The 19,543-nt window shown below is 49.4% G+C and overlaps 1 protein-coding gene across 1 annotated transcript in view; it reads left to right on the top strand.

Annotated features, from left to right (window-relative positions):
- Window positions 1–19,543, top strand: part of grip2b (glutamate receptor interacting protein 2b) — a 445,227-nt gene that overhangs the window by 170,196 nt on the left and 255,488 nt on the right. The window contains exons 2-3 of the mRNA XM_086001324.1: window positions 3,621–3,701; window positions 4,990–5,125. Coding sequence (XP_085857450.1) covers window positions 3,621–3,701; window positions 4,990–5,125 — 217 coding nt within the window. The remainder of the gene's footprint in view (window positions 1–3,620; window positions 3,702–4,989; window positions 5,126–19,543) is intronic.

Here is a 19,543-nt window from a genome sequence, read left to right as displayed (position 1 = left end):
TGCGGTCCCCCACCGGCGCAGAGCTGGCTTCACCCTGCTCAGTAGTCGGTGACTGACCGGCGTCCTGGCTTCGGGTGGCCATCCCGCGGGGAGCGCACTGTTCCCCGGGTTGATCCGGCGGAATAGCTGGCAGATCCCTTAATGTCCCGGGTAGGGCGTCATCCTCAGAGGGGCGCAGGGTATTGGCGTCATTAATACGGATCCCACTATCGATTGGGTCCGTGGGACTGGTTGGGCAGGGAGCCAGATCCCGAAGTGACACTGTGGATTCCCGGCCATCAGGGTACCGCACATGCGCGTACGTGGGATTGACATCCATCAGTTCCACTTTGTCGACGAGGGGATCACTCTTAGAGGATCGGACGAATCTTCGGAGCAGCACGGGGCCAGGAGCTGCCAACCATGATGGTAGGGACATCCCATGAGCGGAGCGATGCTGGAATCCGAAAAATCATTCATGAGGAGTAGCATTGGTGGATGTAGAAAGAAGAGACCTGATGGAATGCAATGCGTCAGGGAGCACAGTTTCCCACTGCTGGTCTGATAGGTTGTGTGACCTCAGTGCAAGACGAACAGCATTCCAAATGATGGCGTTGTATCTCTCAACCTGTCCGTTTCCAATAGGATGATACGGTGTCGTTTTACTTGTGGCGATTCCCCGTTGGGAAAGATAACTTTTGAGTTCACTTGACATGAAGGAGGGACCCCGATCAGAGTGGATGAAATTGGCCATACCGCAAAGGCAAAAGACCTGATCGAGGCATTTGATCACTGTGGAAGTAAGCATATTGGGACAGGGGAAAGCAAAGGGAAAGCGTGAATATTCGTCCACCATAGTAAGCAAGTAGGTGTTTCGCATTGAGGAAGGCAATGGCCCTTTAAAGTCAATGCTGAGTCGCTGCATAGGCTGTGTAGCGTGTATGAGCCAACCGACGGACGGAAGAATTGCGGTTTAATTCTGCGCAAATTCTACAAGTGGAGCATGTTCTTTTCACATCTTCCGTAGAAAATGGGAGATTTTTAGATCGCACAAAGTGCAACATACGGGTAACGCCAGGATGGCACAAGTCAGTATGAAGATCCACAAGAGTCAAAGTTGACATGGAAGAGCAGAATACCCACGTGGGGGTATCTGGGGCCACATTCTCTTTGCCGGGTCGATAATGTATGGTGTAGCCAAAGGCGGCCAATTCCATCCTCCAGAGCTGTATTTTGTTATTCTTGACCTTAGTGCATTTCCGGTTATCCAGCATAAAGGCCACAGAGCGCTGATCAGTTATGAGCGTGAAATGGCGACGAGCGAGAAAATGACTCCATTTACGTACTGCTTCGATGATAGCTGTCCTCCTTCTCGACAGGAGGATAATGGAGCTCGCTACTCTGCAAAGTTCTGGAAAGAAATGCAACGGGTTGACCGCCTTGATTCAAGGTAGCCAAGATCGCCACCTCTGATGCATCGCACTCGACCACGAAAGGGAGATTTTCATTGATGGAATGAAGCGTGGCTTTTTCTAGTTGTTGCTTGAGGAGGTCGAAAGCTGAAATAGCCATCGCGTCCAACAGAAATGACTTCGCGTGAAGCAGGGGCTGGATCTTGTCAGAAAAGTGGGGTATCCACTTCGCATAATAGGCAAACATGCCGAGGGCCCAACAAAGAGAGCTGAGATTCGTAGGGGGAGGGAGCTCCTGAAGCGGACGAAGTCGCTCTGGATCCGGTTTGATGACACCGTTGCCCACCCAGTAGCCAAGGATGTTGACTGATGGTACTGATTTCACAGATTTGGACTCATTTAAGGTTAAGTTGCGACGACGGAGAACGTCAAGAAATTTCTGGAGGTTGGCATCATGCTCCTTCTGGTCATGACCAGCAATGGTGATATTATCCAGATATGGAAAAGTGTCCGTTAAGTTCTCCTGTTTGACTAGGCTGTCCATTGCCCATTGAAAGACGGCCACCCCATTGGTGACCCCAAATGGAAGGCGACAAAACTGGTAAAGCCGACCATTGGCCTCAAAGGCCGTATACTTTTTGTCAGAGTCCTTTAACGGTACTTGATGGTATGCGCTCTTTAAGTCAAAAGTTGAAAATACCCTGTAGTTGGCAAGGTTATTGACCATGTCATCGATGCGTGGTAGTGAGTAGGCATCCAGGTCGGTATACTGGTTAATAGTTTGCGAGTAATCGATGTAAAGACGTTTCTTGTGTTGCTTCAGAGGATTTTTAACAACAACGACTTCAGCCCGCCAGGAAGATCAACATGGCTCAATGATACCGTCAGCTAGAAGGCGAGAGATTCTGCCTCGATAAAGGATAGATCACCTTGGCTGAAACGTCGTAATTTAGTGACTATGGGCTTACATCGAGGGAAAGATTGGCAAACAAGGAGAGCTCGTCGAGCGAAGCCGGCAAAAGCGCACAAAACAGTACTTTGGAAATAGTAAGCTCCGGCTTTGGCCCTCCAAACTCGAAAATGACAAGATTCATGTCAATCTGGACATCTTGAGTTGTCGCCCATTATGTCTGCCATTTTGGAGGTCCCAAAAAAAATGCTGGCTTCACTCTATAGGCTATGCAAAGATTCTGTAATGGTGCTTTGGAGTTGTCAGTCACAGTGGCTCAATGGGCTTTATGCAATCTATATACCTCCCACTGTCTTTACCTTTCCTCAAAGGATGTCCTTGGTTTTAACCATTCCTTGGTGTCCTTCAGGGGCTTGGGCAATGGTATAGCTCTGTATCACAATTTGGGGATTTTACATGAGGTATTTTCTCAGGTTCAGTGCCACTGGACACATCTGTAAGTGAACCCCATGTCCACTACGATCAGGATTGCACATCTTACTGCCAAACATCTGGTTAAATGGTAGCAGGACCTGGGATCAGAACATAGAATCCCTGCTCCATCTAGTGGCTACTAAAATATTGCACGAGCCACCACAAGCATTCTTCTCTCTTTACGGAAGGCGGACTGAAAAGCACTCAATCACAGACACAGCTTCAGACCAAGAGCTGGTCTATTTTACATAAAATACATGAATGAACAGTGTAGAGTGAGAGAAATTAATTTCCCTACATTCCTTGCTTATGAAAAATAATAAAGATGCAGCTTCACCATCTCTCATGGCTGAGTGGGTTCGGCCATTAAAATACAGGTAACCTCCTGTTCACAGCTAACCCTCCATGTCAGAGAGAGAGAGAGAGATAGACACTGTCAAAGGTGCCATTTTTTGGATGAGATGGTAAACCGAGGCCCCGCCTGCCTTCTCAGGTGGACGTGAAAGATCCCGACAGCACTCCCTCGGTACTACACAGGAGTGTCAGCCAGGACTTTTGTGCTCAATTCTCTGGAGTGGGGCTTGAACCCATGACCTTCTGACTCAGAGACGAGAGCGCTACCCACTGAGCCACGGCTGACATCTGTCATGCGTTGCTGTGCTGCATCTGTAACCAGCTCAGCACGCGGAATATAGCTGTGAACCCAGCTGGGAGAACTGTGCTTGCGTCATCTCACTCTGACCCTTGTGGGATTTAAGGTGTGAGTGCAGCTTTGTGAAAGCAGAAAGAGACACGGCAGGACTGTGAATTTATGGTCTAACTCCGGCCTTGTGTTTTGATTGCAGATGATGGCCCTTATGCAAAGGGGAGAAAGGAAACAGCAGCAACAGAAACGGCAGTGTGCACAAGGAGGCAGAGCATACCAGGTACAGAATTGATATCAATGCTGCAGCACAGTGTTTGATCCTTGCCTCAGCTTCCCACATGTCCTATTCCCCCAGGCACCCACCCGAACAAACAGTAAATACTGCACCCAATGGAGGTGCTCGGTTTGGCTGACTGGGCAGGGCGTGGGGGCAGGTGGGTGGAAGGTCGAACTGGAGATTTGGCCGACTGGGCGGGAAGGGGACCGAGCTGGGAACTGGGGGAATGCCGACCCCAGGCCGAGCCCGGAAGCTCACAGGACTCACCGGCTGAAACCAGAGGCCAAAGACGGGGGACAGGTATTTCTGGGAGTGAAATGGAGGCGGTCCTCCAAAGCCACGTTGGAAGACCTGAAATTAATTGGGAGGGGCCATGTCCTCTCAGACCTCTCCCCCTATGCCCACCGGCTCCCCCACCGGCTCCCCCACTGGCACCGCCGCCGGCTGCATTTGTGAACTCAGCACATGAGGAAGAGAACATACTGTTGGATGGCACTGCACCACATTTCATGCCAGTGCCCGGATTTTGTACGGATTTTCGAACGGTACAGTGGATGCCAACCCTGAGGCACTAGGGTGGCATTAATTGTTCACCGTGGCCTGGGTATTTGTGCTTCTGCCTTCACCAGCAATGCAATGTTCCACCCACTGAAGTGAACAGGTGGAAAACTGCAGGTTGGCCGAATACAGAATTGCAAATCCCCGGCCTGCTGCCTGAATATAGGAAAGAGGTCCAGAGAGAGCAGCAGAATGCTGAGTTTGACTAAATAATGTTTTAATGTTTAATTTTCATTTGATTACCATTAAAGTCAGAGAGGGGTAAAGAAAAAGGCTGGTTCTTGTTATCAGGTAATTGCCAGTCTGATTTCAGACCGCTGAGCATTTATCTGCCATTTATTTCCTCATCGCTGCCATGGCACAATGTGAACACAGTCAAACACCTCCAGATCCATGAGCAGATAATCAGCAAAAGCAAAAGAGGGGAGATGAGGAGAATTTTTTTTTACGCAGCGAGTTGCTATGATCTGGAATGCACTGCCTGACAGGGTGGTGGAAGCAGATTCAATAGTAACTTTCGAAAGGGAATTGGATAAATACTTGAAGGGAAAATAATTGTTGGGCTGTGGGGAAAGAGCAGGGGGAGTGGGACTAATTGGATAGCGTCTTTCAAAGAGCCGGCACAGGCATGATGCCGAACGGCCTCCTTGTGTGCTGTAAGAGTCTATGATTCTAAGACGGGTCTGATAGGTCGAGCACCAGTCTGTATGTCACCATTGTGTCTCAATGACAGAGGAGTTGAGGGGAGTTACAGTAGTGGAACTCATCAAGAAAGAAGGCTGCACGCTGGGGCTGACAATATCTGGCGGGACTGACAAAGATGGCAAGCCGCGAGTGTCAAACCTACGACCTGGAGGATTGGCTGCCAGGTGAGGCACAGACTCTACCTATATCATTCTCCTTTGTTGCAATTGGTTTTAGGATTATTTTACGCCTGTATTGATTTTTCTCTTGTAACAATACGGTTCTATTTCGTAACAGTTCCTCATCTGAACCACATCTGGAGTGACCTGTCCCATAGGTGGTTTCAGGTTTCAGTGTAAGTAGGAGCAGGCAAATTCCTATCTTAAGTGGTGCGCAGAGTGGAGTGGTCAATACCTGTAGCAGCTCCAGGTGCCAGCGTAGGCAGTCCCAGCTGTTTGTAAGGCCTCAACTTTTTTTTTGAAGCCACCTATTTGAAAGCACTCGCTCCATTACTGAATGTCAGTGGTATATCACGATTTCACACTGACAGCAAACAAATTACCCAAAAGCACCTAGGCCGCATCTCTCCAAAAAGATGTTCTTCTTATCAAGCCAAGAAAGAAAGACTTGCTTTTATACAGCACCTTTAATGTCCAAAAGCAATTTACAGCCAATGAAGTATTTTTGAACTGTTGTACTGTAGGAAACATGGCAGCCAATTTGCACACACCAAGGTCCCACAAAGAGCAATGTAATAATGACCAGATAATCTGCTTTTAGGTGTTGTTGAGGGATAATTATTGGCCAAGACAGCAGGAAGAACACCCCTGCTCTTCTTCGAAATAGCACCAATGGGATCTTTTACGTCCACTTGAGAGCGCCTCGGTTTAACGACTCATCTGAAAAATGGCACCTCCAACAATGCAGCACTCCCTGAGTGTCAGCCTTGATTTTTTGCTCACGTCCCATGATCACAGAAGGGACTTGAACCCACAACCTTCTGATTCAGAGGCGAGAGCGCTACCCACTTTTTAAATTTTTTTTTTTATTATACTTTATTGAACATTAAGGACATTTACAACATCGTGATCATTACATTGTATGATACAAATCAATTCCACCGCCCTGCACAGCCATTCCGCCACCACATTTTATCATCAAAACCTGAAGTTTAATTTGTCACCTGTAACATATATTAATCGATTGTACTTTAAAAATTGGTTGTAAAATACTGTCCTTAAATTCCTTTCTGAATAAAACATCCACAGAGCCTTATAATGGTCTTTTAGCTTATATTTAAAATACTCTTTTAGATTGATTCTCCTCCCCTTAAAAAACAGAGCATTCCTTCTTTGCACAATCACGAATCTAGCCAAACTGAACATTAAATGAATTGCTGCTCCGCTAGACTCTGGCAGACTCTCCTGCAATCCCCATCTCAAAATTGAGTCCCACGGGATTCCCATTCTCGCTGTTCGGTCCCCACCCAGCAAAAAAGCTTCCCACAACTGTCGAACATAGTACTTAAAGTCATTTAACTGCTGACATAACACCAGTAAATGGGACAGAGTCTCATCCTGTGTCCCACGCATTGGGCAAGTTGCCGCCTCCACTCGTCCAATCTTGCACAAGACCGTCATGGTAAAAATCCGGTTATGAGCCAATTTGAAATCCAGTTCAATCCATTCTGGGCATTTAAAATTCGCCCACACTCCCTTCAAAATCCTGTTGAAGCCCAGCTGTGGGTATATACTCTGCCAAAACTCCTGACCAGCAGGTGTCTTGAATCTCCATTCTCTGAATACCTCATAGAAATCTCGAGTATTACAGTTGTCAAATTGGACTAACTCTCCCCCTTTCTCCAGTACAAAGCTTGGAAAAGCAGGACGCATTTTACTTCCTTTGGAGATTTCCGCATTTATTTCTTCCATCCAATCCTGTGGCATTGCCCTCACAATCTTCTCATACATGATTCCTATTGCTTTTCCTTCTACCTCCTGATCCTCCTCCCACACCATGTCCCTCACTATCGCTTCCGGCAACCAACCTGGAATCACCTCGTATAATACATCTTTCACCGATATAATCCCAGCTTTTATAAAAGCTTGATTAAATAAAACCTCTCCTTCGATGTTGACCCACCTGTTCAAAAATAAGGGCTGTTCTAAAAATTCCTCAGCCCCCTTGGGCATAAACTGCACACTTTTTAAAAATTGAGCCCAAGTCTCTACAACCCCCTTATGAAACCTAGGGAGAAGCTTAATCGACTTCAAAAACATATTATTGTATTCCATATACAATATCCCCTGCCCTCCTATCCCACTTTGTTTTAAAAAATGCTCAAAACAACTCTTCCAAAAACTTGAATTTGACTTCTGAAGAAATCTCTTCACCCATTTGATTCTAAAGGATTTTTTCTTTAAATCAATATCTGGGAAGTTGAGTCCTCCCTGATTTCTCCGTCCAATGATGGTATTGTAAGCCACCAAGGCTGGTTTCCCTTCCCATAAAAACCTCACACAAGCCTCTCGGATGGACTTTTCTGCCCACTCAGGAATATCCTCCACCGTCAATAAGTACCATAGCTTAGATAGCAGGAGAGCAGACACCACTGTCGCTCTTCCTTGCACTTTCAACCACCTTCTTTCCCATCTTCCCAAAATCTTTTTAATTTTCATAACCTTCGGTTCCCAATTTAATCGATCCACTTCTTCCCTGTCTTTCTTGCACCCCATATGCACCCCCAGAACTTCCAAAACCTCCACCACCTTAAAGGGACATTCCCCCAACCATTCCCCCCTACCCCTCCCTGCAACCAGGCATTGGGACTTACTATAATTCACTCTGGCACCTGAAGCTCTACAGTATTCCTCCACTACCTCCATAGCTTTCCTCACTGACTCCCCATTTCTCAATGTTAAGGTTGTGTCATCTGCATATTGGTGTATCACCGACACCAGCCCGGAACTGGGTACCACAATCCCAACTACACCTTGTTTCTTTCGCATCATGTAACCTAATGGTTCTGCTACCAATGTGTACAGCAGTGGGGACAGGGGACAACCCTGTCTCACTGATCTCTGTATCGGAAAGTACTTAGATAAAAAAACATTACATTTAACACAGCTAAATATGTTTGAATAAAAAATCCTTATCCACTGAATGAAATTTTCCGTGAAACCAAATGCTTCCAAAACCTTCAATAAAAACTCATGAGAGACCCTATCAAAGGCTTTCTCTTGATCTATCTTTAATACATAAGCCTCCCTCCCATTCTCTTCCATGAGTTCTATCGCATCTCGGATTGAGACCACAGAGTCTGCGATGTCCCGGCCTATGACTCCATAGGACTGAGAGGGCCAAACTATCTCCGGTAACACCTCCTTCAAACGATTTGCCATAACCCTCGGCAAGATCTTATAATCCACATTTAATAGTGTGATGGGCCTCCAATTCTTCAGATCCCGTCTATCCCCTTTATTTTTATAAGCTAAGCTTATGATACCTCTCCTCATAGATGGGGCCAGGCTTCCCTCAATTTTAATTTCCTTAAAAACTTCTAAGAGCAATGGACTTAAAATCTCAAAAAATTCCTTATAAAATTCTGCACTTAGTCCATCGGACCCTGGGCTTTTCCCCCCCTTCATTCCACTTATTGCTATTTTTACTTCCGCTAATCCTACTTCTTTATCACACCTGCTTCTCTCATCCTCCTTTAAACCCTTTTCAATAAAAGCAGTAACCTTCTCCATCTCCAAATTGGAAATGTCTTCTTTTGTATATAGCTCTTGATAAAAGCTGCTAGCTGCCTCCAAAATCTCCTCACTTTCATGAATGATCTTCTCCCCAACCTTCAACTCCTCAATTAACAATAATCTCTGTCGCAGCTTCTCTTGCTCTAGAAAATATCTAGTGCATCTTTCGCCCTCCAATGCATCTCTAGCCTTTGCACGGAGAATGGCCCCCTTGCATTTTTCAGCTTGCAATAATTCCCACTCTTCCTTTAGCACCCGGAACTTAGTCTCACCTCCCTTATCCCCTCCGTCAACTGCTTTACAGACATCCATAAACCTTTTGTTTATATTCTCTTCTCGATGCCGGTTAGCTGCCGCCCTCTTTTTCCCATAACGTACCGAAAAAACTTTTACCTCATATTTAAAATTGTCCCACCAAACTCTTCTTTCTTTCAAGAACAAAAGTTCCTTCTGAGCATTCTTTATTATATTTATAATCCCTTCTTTATAAGCACTTTCCTTCAGGTATTGATTGTCTAAAATCCACACCCCTGAACCGATCTTAACTCTGCTGTTCCTAATTCTAAGAACCAAAGCCGAGTGATCACTAAAAAATACTTTTTTATAATAAATCTCCATCACCTCCGAACTTAACCCTTCCCGCATTAACACAAAATCTATTCGGCTCTGTTTTAAAACATCACCCACCCAACCTGCTCTGGAGAACTCCCTTTTTATGGGGTTCCGGTCCCTCCATAAGTCTCTCAAATTTAAATTTGCCATTGTAGGAACGGAAGTTCCTATCCGAATAACGAAGTCCAACGCAGTGAAACGAAATAATTAAACTTTAATAAACAAAATACTTTAACTGATAACTACAAGAGCAGAGGTCAGCAGGTCTGTCCAGGTCCCCAGCCTTTCTCAGACTGCCCTTAAATACTGGAAACCGACGTCATGACGTCATCACGTTTTCCGCGCCAACTGGGGGTCACGTGATCGGCGTCATGATGTCATCACGTGGAAATACAAGCACCTACACACAGCTTAAAGGTGCAGTCCACAACTGCACTACAGAGTGGTTAAAGGAATGATTACAGATTGTTTAGTGTCTCTTGGTGGCTCCGCCACAGGCGCGCCCCCAGAATTCTCTTTAACAGACAGCATCAAACGTGCAGGAGGTTTAATTATTCTGCCCGAACGACTACGAACTTCAGATACTGGATCGTTAGAAGATGAGCCAACATTTGGCTGTGTCTGAAGCGGTACATCTGGGGTGGAGGAAACCGTAGCAGAAGGTGTAGACGAGGATGAAGCCAAAGCAGGCAATTTAATAGTAGACTACTGCATAATTGGTCTAGTAGCCAATGGTGGTCGTCCACGGCGAGGTGGCCGAGCAACAACCACCGGTTCACTCTGATCCAGATGGGCTGGTTTAAGTCGGTTGATGGAGATGGTATCCGATTTACCTCCCATTTCGACCGTAAAATATTTCTCTCCCGCTGCAATAACACGAAACGGTCCATCATAAGGTGGTCTGAGTGTATCTCTATGAGCATCCTGCCGAATAAAAACATAATCGGAACTCATAAGTTCTGCCGGAACATGAGGCTTCTGTAGATTGTGATGCGAAGTTGGAATAGGCAGGAAATTCTTTGCCACCTCTTGATGCTGAAGAAGCTGCTGAGCAGGCGACCATGATTCTGTATGTAGAGGGAGGAAATCCCCTGGTACTCGAAGCGCTTGACCGTAGACTAACTCAGCCGATGAAGCCTGGAGGTCATCTTTGGGGGCTGTACGGAGGCTTAGCATCACCCAAGGGAGTCTATCCACCCAGTTGGAACCACGCAAGCTGGCACAGAGGGACGCCTTTAAAGACTGATGAAATCTTTCACATAAGCCATTTGCTTGCGGATGGTAAGCGGTGGTACGATGCAGCTTGGTACCCAAGCCCTGTGCAACTGCATTCCACAACTCTGACGTAAATTGTGGACCACGGTCAGAGGAGATATCAGATGGCACTCCAAACCGGGCCACCCACGACGAAATAAATGCCCTGGATACGTCCGCTGTGGTAGTAGCAACCAAGGGAATCGCCTCTGGCCACCTGGTAGTACGGTCCACTATTGTCAGGAGATGCATAAAACCCCGCGAAATGGGGAGGGGGCCCACTAAGTCCACATGTACATGGTCGAACCGGCGTTCAGGCACTGGAAAGATGGCCATTGGAGCCTTCACGTGACAATGAACCTTTGATTTTTGACAGTCCACGCAATTGTTTGTCCAGTCCCGAACGCCTAAATGCATTCCCTTCCAAACAAACTTACAGGACATAAGTCGTTGTGAAGCTCGCATCCCCGGGTGTGATAAGCCATGTATAATCTGAAAAATCTTCTTACGCCATTCAACTGGCACAATGGGCCGGGGCACTCCCATGGATATGTCACACAAAAGCGTGGTTCCTGCGGATTGGAACATAACATCGGCTACCTGCAAGCTAGAAGGCATGGTCCGATACGCCTGAACTTCAGGATCCGCCAGCTGTTCTCTTGCCAACCCGACGTAATCGATTCCCAGGTGAATTGTCTGGACTGGGGCACGCGACAGGCAATCAGCCACAAGATTATCTTTGCCAGACACATGTCGCAAATCCGTTGTAAATTCCGATATAAATGTAAGGTGGCGCTGTTGCCGGGCTGACCACGGCTCCGCCGTTTTGGCCATTGCAAAAGTGAGCGGTTTATGGTCCACAAATGCAGTAAACGGGCACCCTTCTAGAAGAAAACGAAAATGCCGGATGGCCAAAAACAAGGCCAGCAACTCCCTATCAAAAGTGCTATATTTTCGCTCATTTATACGCAGTTGGCGGCTAAAAAAGGCCAATGGCTGCCAAGTCCCGTCAACCCATTGTTCCTGCACTGCCCCGATGGCGTAATCGGAGGCGTCGGTAGTAAGGGCGATGGTCGCGCCCGGGAGTGGGTGTGCAAGCATAGTTGCATCTGCCAATGCCGCCTTGGTGTCCAGGAATGCTTGGTCCATCTGTGGTGTCCAAATGATAACATCTTTACCCGACTTCCCTTTAAGTGCTTCGTACAGCGGCTGCATTAATTGGGCTGCCTTGGGGACAAAACGGTGATAAAAATTCACCATCCCCAGGAACTCCTGAAGAGATTTAAGTATATGCGGCTGCGGGAATGCCGTAACTGCCTCTACCTTAGTGGCCAGTGGGACGGCACCTTCCGAGGTGATCCTATGCCCTAGAAAGTCAATGCTGGTTAACCCAAACTGGCATTTGGCTAGATTTATAATGAGGCCATGTTGGCTGAGACGGGGAAAGAGTGTACGTAAATGAGCCATGTGCTCATCCTTATCTTTACTAGCAATGAGAATATCATCCAAGTAAATGAAAATGAAAGGAAGGTCCCGTAACACAGAGTCCATAAGTCGCTGAAAAGCCTGAGCTGCATTTTTCAATCCAAACGGCATGCGAAGGAACTCAAAAAGGCCAAACGGTGTGATGACCGCCGTTTTGGGGATGTCTTGAGGGTACACAGGAACTTGATGATATCCACGGACGAGATCTACTTTGGAAAATATTGTTTTGCCGGCCAAATGAGCCGAAAAATCCTGTATATGCGGTATTGGATACCTATCCGGCATAGTGGCTTCATTAAGGCGTCTGTAATCCCCACAAGGCCTCCATCCGCCACCTGGTTTGGGTACAATGTGTAATGGGGAAGACCAAGGACTGTCGGAGCGTCGGACAATCCCAAGGCGCTCCATAATCCGAAACTCTGCCTTTGCGGCTATAAGCTTTCCGGGTTCCAATCTTCGTGCCCGGGCGTAAACAGGCGATCCCGTTGTGGTAATATAATGCACCACACCGTGCTTCGCGACTGCTGCCGAGAATATAGGCCTGGTGAGCCCCGGGAATTCGCCAAGTAGGCGCCTAAACCCTTCCTGCGATGGAACCGCACAGGCAACCGACCAGGAGACAGCAGTACTGCGGTGACAAGGCACCGCATGGAAGGTAGACGCATTAATGAGTCGACAATGTTGGACGTCGACCAGAAAACCATAGGCACAAAAAAAATCAGCCCCCAGGATGGCCTGTGATACTTTAGCCGTTATAAATTCCCATACAAAACGTTGACCTCCAAGAGTTAAATTAACTGTCCGTTTACCGAACGTGCGAATGGCCACACCATTGGCTGCCTCAAGGGAAGGGCCGTGACCGCCGGATTGTAGATCCAGCTTTGAGACTGGCAAAATACTGCACTGAGAACCAGTATCACACAAGAATCGTCGCCCTGTTCCAGAATCAGTAATATAGAGGAGTTTTCCTGCTGAACCGACTGCCATGGTGAACTGGGTGTTTTTGTCAGCCCCTGTCTTCTTCGAAGTTTGTGAGTTTGCTGGAGACTTTTTTTCAACCCAACTGCAGGGTGGACGGCAGCGTCGAGCCTTGGCGCCAAAACGGGCGTGGTACATACACAAGCCTGATGGAGGAGGGCTGGACTTTGCTCGTGTAGGGGAAAGACGCCTCGTAGCTGCGCAACTCTGCTGTATGACCATAAAAGACTTATCTGCCTCCGCAGCCAGCTCGGCACAGTCTGTAATCGTAGAACTGGCCAAGACTGCCTGAACTGGCTCGGGTAGCTGGCAGAGGAAAAGCTCTCGAAATAAAAAACATTGGGGCTCTGAACCCAAAAGCGTGAGCATTTGGCTCATCAATTCTGATGGTTTTGAGTCCCCAAGACCCGGCATTGCGATAAGCTTGCGTGCACGCTCTGACTTAGTTAGACCATACACTTGTAGTAAACGCTCTTTTAAAGCTGAATACTTGCCCTCTGCCGGTGGATTCCCCAGGATGCTGACGACCCGTGAAGCCGTGGCGCTGTCCAGAGCGGAAACCGCGTAATAATAACGGGTTGAATCCGCTGTAATGTCCCGGATAGCAAACTGGGCTTCTGCTTGGATAAACCATGCTTCTGGTTGCTGTTCCCAGAACTGCGGCAATTTAAGGGCAACGGCGTTCGTGTTCATTATGAATATCTCGAAGAAAGTTGTCCAACGAGCTCGGGGTCACCAATGTAGGAACGGAAGTTCCTATCCGAATAACGAAGTCCAACGCAGTGAAACGAAATAATTAAACTTTAATAAACAAAATACTTTAACTGATAACTACAAGAGCAGAGGTCAGCAGGTCTGTCCAGGTCCCCAGCCTTTCTCAGACTGCCCTTAAATACTGGAAACCGACGTCATGACGTCATCACGTTTTCCGCGCCAACTGGGGGTCACGTGATCGGCGTCATGACGTCATCACGTGGAAATACAAGCACCTACACACAGCTTAAAGGTGCAGTCCACAACTGCACTACAGAGTGGTTAAAGGAATGATTACAGATTGTTTAGTGTCTCTTGGTGGCTCCGCCACACCATCATTTTTATAATCATCCCTCTGGAGTTATCCTCTTTAAAGGTCATCTGGGCTGAAATGTCCATCCAAGATAAAAATACATTAAAATCCCCCACTATACAAGGATTTTCCACCTCTGCCACTTCAGTGAATAACTTCCGAAAAAACTCGCGACGCTTGCAATGGTCGTTCGGTGCATAGATATTAAAAAGATCACAATTAAATCCCTCCAATTTTACCCTTAGCCGTAAAAATCTCCCCTCAGTGTCCTTGTCCACCAAGGCAACATTCTCTTCTATGGACGGACTCACCAAAACAGCCACCCCTCTACGGTTATTGTTTGCACAACTTGCAAACACCTCTCCCTTCCAAACCTTCTGAACTCTTTCCAGAATATCCTCATCCCAAAAGGTTTCTTGCAGACACAACAAGTCCGTGCCTTTAAAACCCTGCAACAACTGCTGCAATTTCTTCTCACCCCTCAGTCCGTTCACATTGATCGAGACCAATGTAATCATGGCTCCAAAGAAGGGAAGTATGCCCAATAATCTCCCCATCATTTAATCTCTGGCTCTTCCCTCCTCTCATGCTCCTTCTCAACTTTTCGGCCAGCTGTTGCTTTTTCCTGCAGCCTCCGGCTCTTTTTCCCCTCCTGTTTGACCCCTCCCTGCTGTTTCAGCCTCTTCCTTGCCTTAACTTTGGGCGCAGGGGCTGCCCTTTCTCCCTCCTTCTGCCCCTCACGAACCTTTCCCTTTCCACATGATGCCACCCCATCCCCGACTTCCATGTCTCTGTCCCCCTCTAATTCCTCACACTCAAGCTCTTCTGCAACCCCTTGTGCCTGCTCCCCGTCAGATACATAATCCTGCTCCCCGTCAGATACTTCATCTCCCATAGAGCGTCTTCCTGCTATCGCAGTTTCTCCCACTGTGCCGCCCCCTTCGACCACGTCTCTACCTCTGACCCTTGCACCTTGTTCCCTCACTCCATGGGACAATGGCGCACCTAAATTGTTCCCTTCTGACGTCTCTATCTCGCCGATCCCATTCTGCTGTCCCTTTAAGGCTCCTGCCTCTTGCACCCTCTCCCCGCCCTGCCCCCTCCCACTCACCAAAATATCCGACTCCCCGCCTTTCCCCGGAGCACTCACTTCCACCACACACCCCGCTCCTGCCTCCTCTCCCCCCGCAGACACCAGACTCCCCAGGGGAAGCCGAACTGCACTAAGGCTCGAGTCTGCACTCGACCCTTGCTGCCCGCTGCTGTCTTTGTTCCCCTCCATAGCACTCGCCGTGTTTTCCGCCATCTCCATCTCGATCTCTGCTCCGCCAACCTCTGCCTCTTCCTGTGCTCCTTTTTCCTTCATTTTACCGGCTGTGTCCTCCGACTGCACCGCACCTCTGGCCGTTCCACACTCCTCTCCTGCTCCTTCTCCCATCTCCTCATCACTCATTTCGCTCCCTTCTGCCACACACTCACAGCGGGCGGGGCCTTTACGACACACCCCACAGCTCTCCGCCTTGCAGCTCCGCGCGATATGTCCCGACTCACCGCAATTGTAACAATACAAATCAGGACAATTTCTTACGAGATGGTCATGTCCCAGAGAATAGTAACACACCTTTACTTGGTTATCGTGCATCACACGAAAGTACTGTACTCCTTCCAGTGTCTCGAACTTCATACTGTAAGGCAAAGACCTCACCCCCTCTGGGAACCGCACCTTTACATACCGGGTTCCGTCTGCTACCCGTGTTCCTGGATAGTACCTCCTCTTTATTTCAGAATAGATTTTAATGTCCCACGACTCCAACTTTTTGCTCAGCACTTCGACCTCGATGTACACAGGCAAGTTCAAAAATGAAACCACCACCTCCTCTGAATATAGCAGAGTCACCTCCAAAAATTTCTCCCCAACTTTCAGACTGAGCAGCAGTTTTTCCACCTCCTCATGGCCACTGACCGTCACCTCAAATCCCACATTTGGTTTTGGTCGGCAGGCAAAACAGCTTCCCTCACCACAGTCCTCATGAACTGCCTGGATTATATCCCAGGCTCGAATCTTCTTATCTTCACATTGCACCACCACCGTATTTTCTTTACCAAACCTCCTGAGGTCCCGGCCCAAATCTTTGGGCCTTTTTTTCCCCCTTCCCACCACAGTTTCTTCCCTAATAAAATTCCTCTTGGGAATATTGTCCCCTGAGGGACCCGGCACTCCGGGCTGTTTTTTGTGGGCCAAAAAGGCCCTAAAACCTGAAAACAACACCCCAAAACCCTCCACCAACTTTTTGCAAAACTTCCTCCAACACCCAGCTGCAATTAGGCAACCAGTCACACCTGGCTCACTCCTAGCCCCTCCCACCTAGAGAGTGCTACCCACTGAGCCTAAGCTGACTTTAACTCCCCTGTAAAATCAAACACTTTACCAAAGAAGAGTCAGATATTTGCGAGGTTCCTCTCCTGATGCAGAGTCTCAGGCAATAGGAACGCGGGTCGGAGAATCAGGTGCGTCATTCAGATGACCACTGTGCCCATTCTCTGCTCCCGCACCCATCGAGCGAGGTTTTTATTGTGTTGGGAGCAGAGCCTGGAATGATTCACCCTGTAGAGAGAGCAGAAAGGATTTAAGATCAGGACAACAATGAAAATGGATTCCCATTTTAGGTCAGTGAGCTCTAAACATAGGCTGTTGAAGCAAACACTCTACCGACACTCCCGGTCTAGGTTAGCCCGTGAAGGGCGCTTGGGGGAACCGTACCATGGGAAGAGTGGGCGCCTGGGGGAATCGTACCATGGGAAGAGTGGGCGCCTGGCTCATCCGTACCACAGGAAGAGTGGGCGCCTGGTGGAACCGTACCACGGGAAGAGTGGGCGTCTGGGGGAACCGTACCATGGGAAGAGTGGGCGCCTGGGGGAATGGTTTCATGGGAAGAGTGGGCGCCTGGGGGAACGGTTTCATGGGAAGAGTGGGCGCTTGGTGGAACCGTACCACGGGAAGAGTGGGCGCCTGGTGGAACCGTACCATGGGAAGAGTGGGCGCCTGGGGGAACGGTACCATGGGAAGAGTGGGCGCCTGGGGGAACGGTACCATGGGAAGAGTGGGCACCTGGGGGAACCGTACCATGGGAAGAGTGGGTGCCTGGGGGAACCGTACCATGGGAAGAGTGGGCGCCTGGGGGAACCGTACCATGGGAAGAGTGGGCGCCTGGGGGAACTGTACCATGGGAAGAGTGGGCGCCTGGGGGAACTGTACCACGGGAAGAGTGGGCGCCTGGGGGAACCGTACCATGGGAAGAGTGGGCGCCTGGGGGAACTGTACCATGGGAAGAGTAGGTGCCTGGGGGAACCTTACCACGGGAAGAGTGGGCGCCTGGTGGAACGGTACCACGGGAAGAGTGGGCGCCTGGGGGAACCGTACCATGGGAAGAGTGGGCGCCTGGGGGAACCGTACCATGGGAAGAGTGGGCGCCTGGGGGAACCGTACCATGGGAAGTGTGGGTGCCTGGGGGAACCGTACCATGGGAAGAGTGGGTGCCTGGGGGAACCATACCATGGGAAGAGTGGGCGCCTGGGGGAACGGTACCACGGGAAGAGTGGGCACCTGGGGGAACCGTACCACGGGAAGAGTGGGCGCCTGGGGGAACCGTACCATGGGAAGAGTGGGCGCCTGGGGGAACCGTACCATGGGAAGAGTGGGCGCCTGGGGGAACCGTACCACGGGAAGAGTGGGCGCTTGGGGGAACCGTACCACGGGAAGAGTGGGCGCCTGGGGGAACTGTACCACGGGAAGAGTGGGCGCCTGGGGGAACCGTACCATGGGAAGAGTGGGCGCCTGGGGGAACCGTACCACGGGAAGAGTGGGCGCCTGGGGGAACGGTACCACGGGAAGAGTGGGCACCTGGGGGAACCGTACCATGGGAAGAGTAGGCGCCTGGGGGAACCGTACCACGGGAAGAGTGGGCGCTTGGGGGAACCGTACCACGGGAAGAGTGGGCGCCTGGGGGAACCGTACCATGGGAAGAGTGGGCGCCTGGGGGAACCGTACCACGGGAAGAGTGGGCGCTTGGGGGAACCGTACCATGGGAAGAGTGGGCGCCTGGGGGAACGGTTTCATGGGAAGAGTGGGCGCCTGGGGGAACGGTTTCATGGGAAGAGTGGGCGCTTGGGGGAACCGTACCACGGGAAGAGTGGGCGCTTGGGGGAACCGTACCACGGGAAGAGTGGGCGCCTGGGGGAACCGCACCACGGGAAGAGTGGGCGCTTGGGGGAACTGTACCACTAGAAGAGTGGGCGCCGGGGGAACCGTACCACGGGAAGAGTGGGCGCCTGGGGGAACCGTACCATGGGAAGAGTGGGCGCTTGGGGGAACCGTACCATGGGAAGAGTGAGCGCTTGGGGGAACCGTACCACTAGAAGAGTGGGCGCCTGGGGGAACCGTACCATGGGAAGAGTGGGCGCTTGGGGGAACCGTACCACTAGAAGAGTGGGCGCCTGGGGGAACCGTACCATGGGAAGAGTGGGCGCCTGGGGGAACCGTACCACGGGAAGAGTGGGCCCTTGGGGGAACTGTACCACTAGAAGAGTGGGCGCTTGGGGGAACCGGAGCATGGGAAGAGGGGTTCTGCAGCAGAGAAGGGGAAGAAATGGGAGGGGGGAATTATAGAACAAAACAAAGCAGACATTCTCAAATCAGCCATTCCTTCTTTAAGCTGGCAGGTTATTTGTTTCCTCCGAATGTCTGCTACACGCTTGGCTTCCCACGAGTGTTCAGAATCCTCAGGTAGGTGATTGCTGTTGTGCAACCGGCAACATAAAAGCTTTTTGATTAGTGCACCGGAACTCTGGCCCAACTCCTGTCCCTCTGGTACTTTACTCCAGCACGATATGCTGGGAACTGAATGTGCTGAAAGGAGGATTCCATGAGAGGTAATCAATTTATCAATTTAAAAAGCAAATGGAATTTAATTAAATGCTTGTTTGTTTTTTTGTAAAAGCCCTTACCATCACAGTTGGGATGAGGCCAAGCCAATTCTGTCCCTCCATTTTCCTCCCCCCATCTCTCCTGGGGTTGATTGCACAGGTGCTATCTGCCCTAATTGCCCTCCCACAATAACCGTTCCTCAGGTCTCAACTTCGATGAATGTCACCAGGATATTCCACTGTGTGGGGCGTCACAGCCAGTCAAGTCTTCAACTAATGTAAATGGAGTTGAGATGCAGATCAGCCCCGATCTAACTGAATGACAGAACAGGCTCGAGGGGCTGAACGGCCTGCTCCTAGTCCTATTTCGCACACACATACCCACAAATGGCAATAAATAGCAGTCAAAATCAAGATGGTTTTTCCCCCCTTTTTACCCTACAAGCACTGAGACCAATTGACCTCCCCTTGGGATAACTGCTGTCCCAGATGAGATAAATGAATTCAGCACTGATCATGAATTGAACCAT

The sequence above is a fragment of the Somniosus microcephalus genome, chromosome 11, assembly GCF_052327205.1.
Source record: "Somniosus microcephalus isolate GS21.2 chromosome 11, FLI_Smic_1.0, whole genome shotgun sequence".
In the NCBI taxonomy this organism is placed as follows: Eukaryota; Metazoa; Chordata; class Chondrichthyes; order Squaliformes; family Somniosidae; genus Somniosus; species Somniosus microcephalus.
This window is presented reverse-complemented; position numbering and strand designations above follow the sequence as displayed.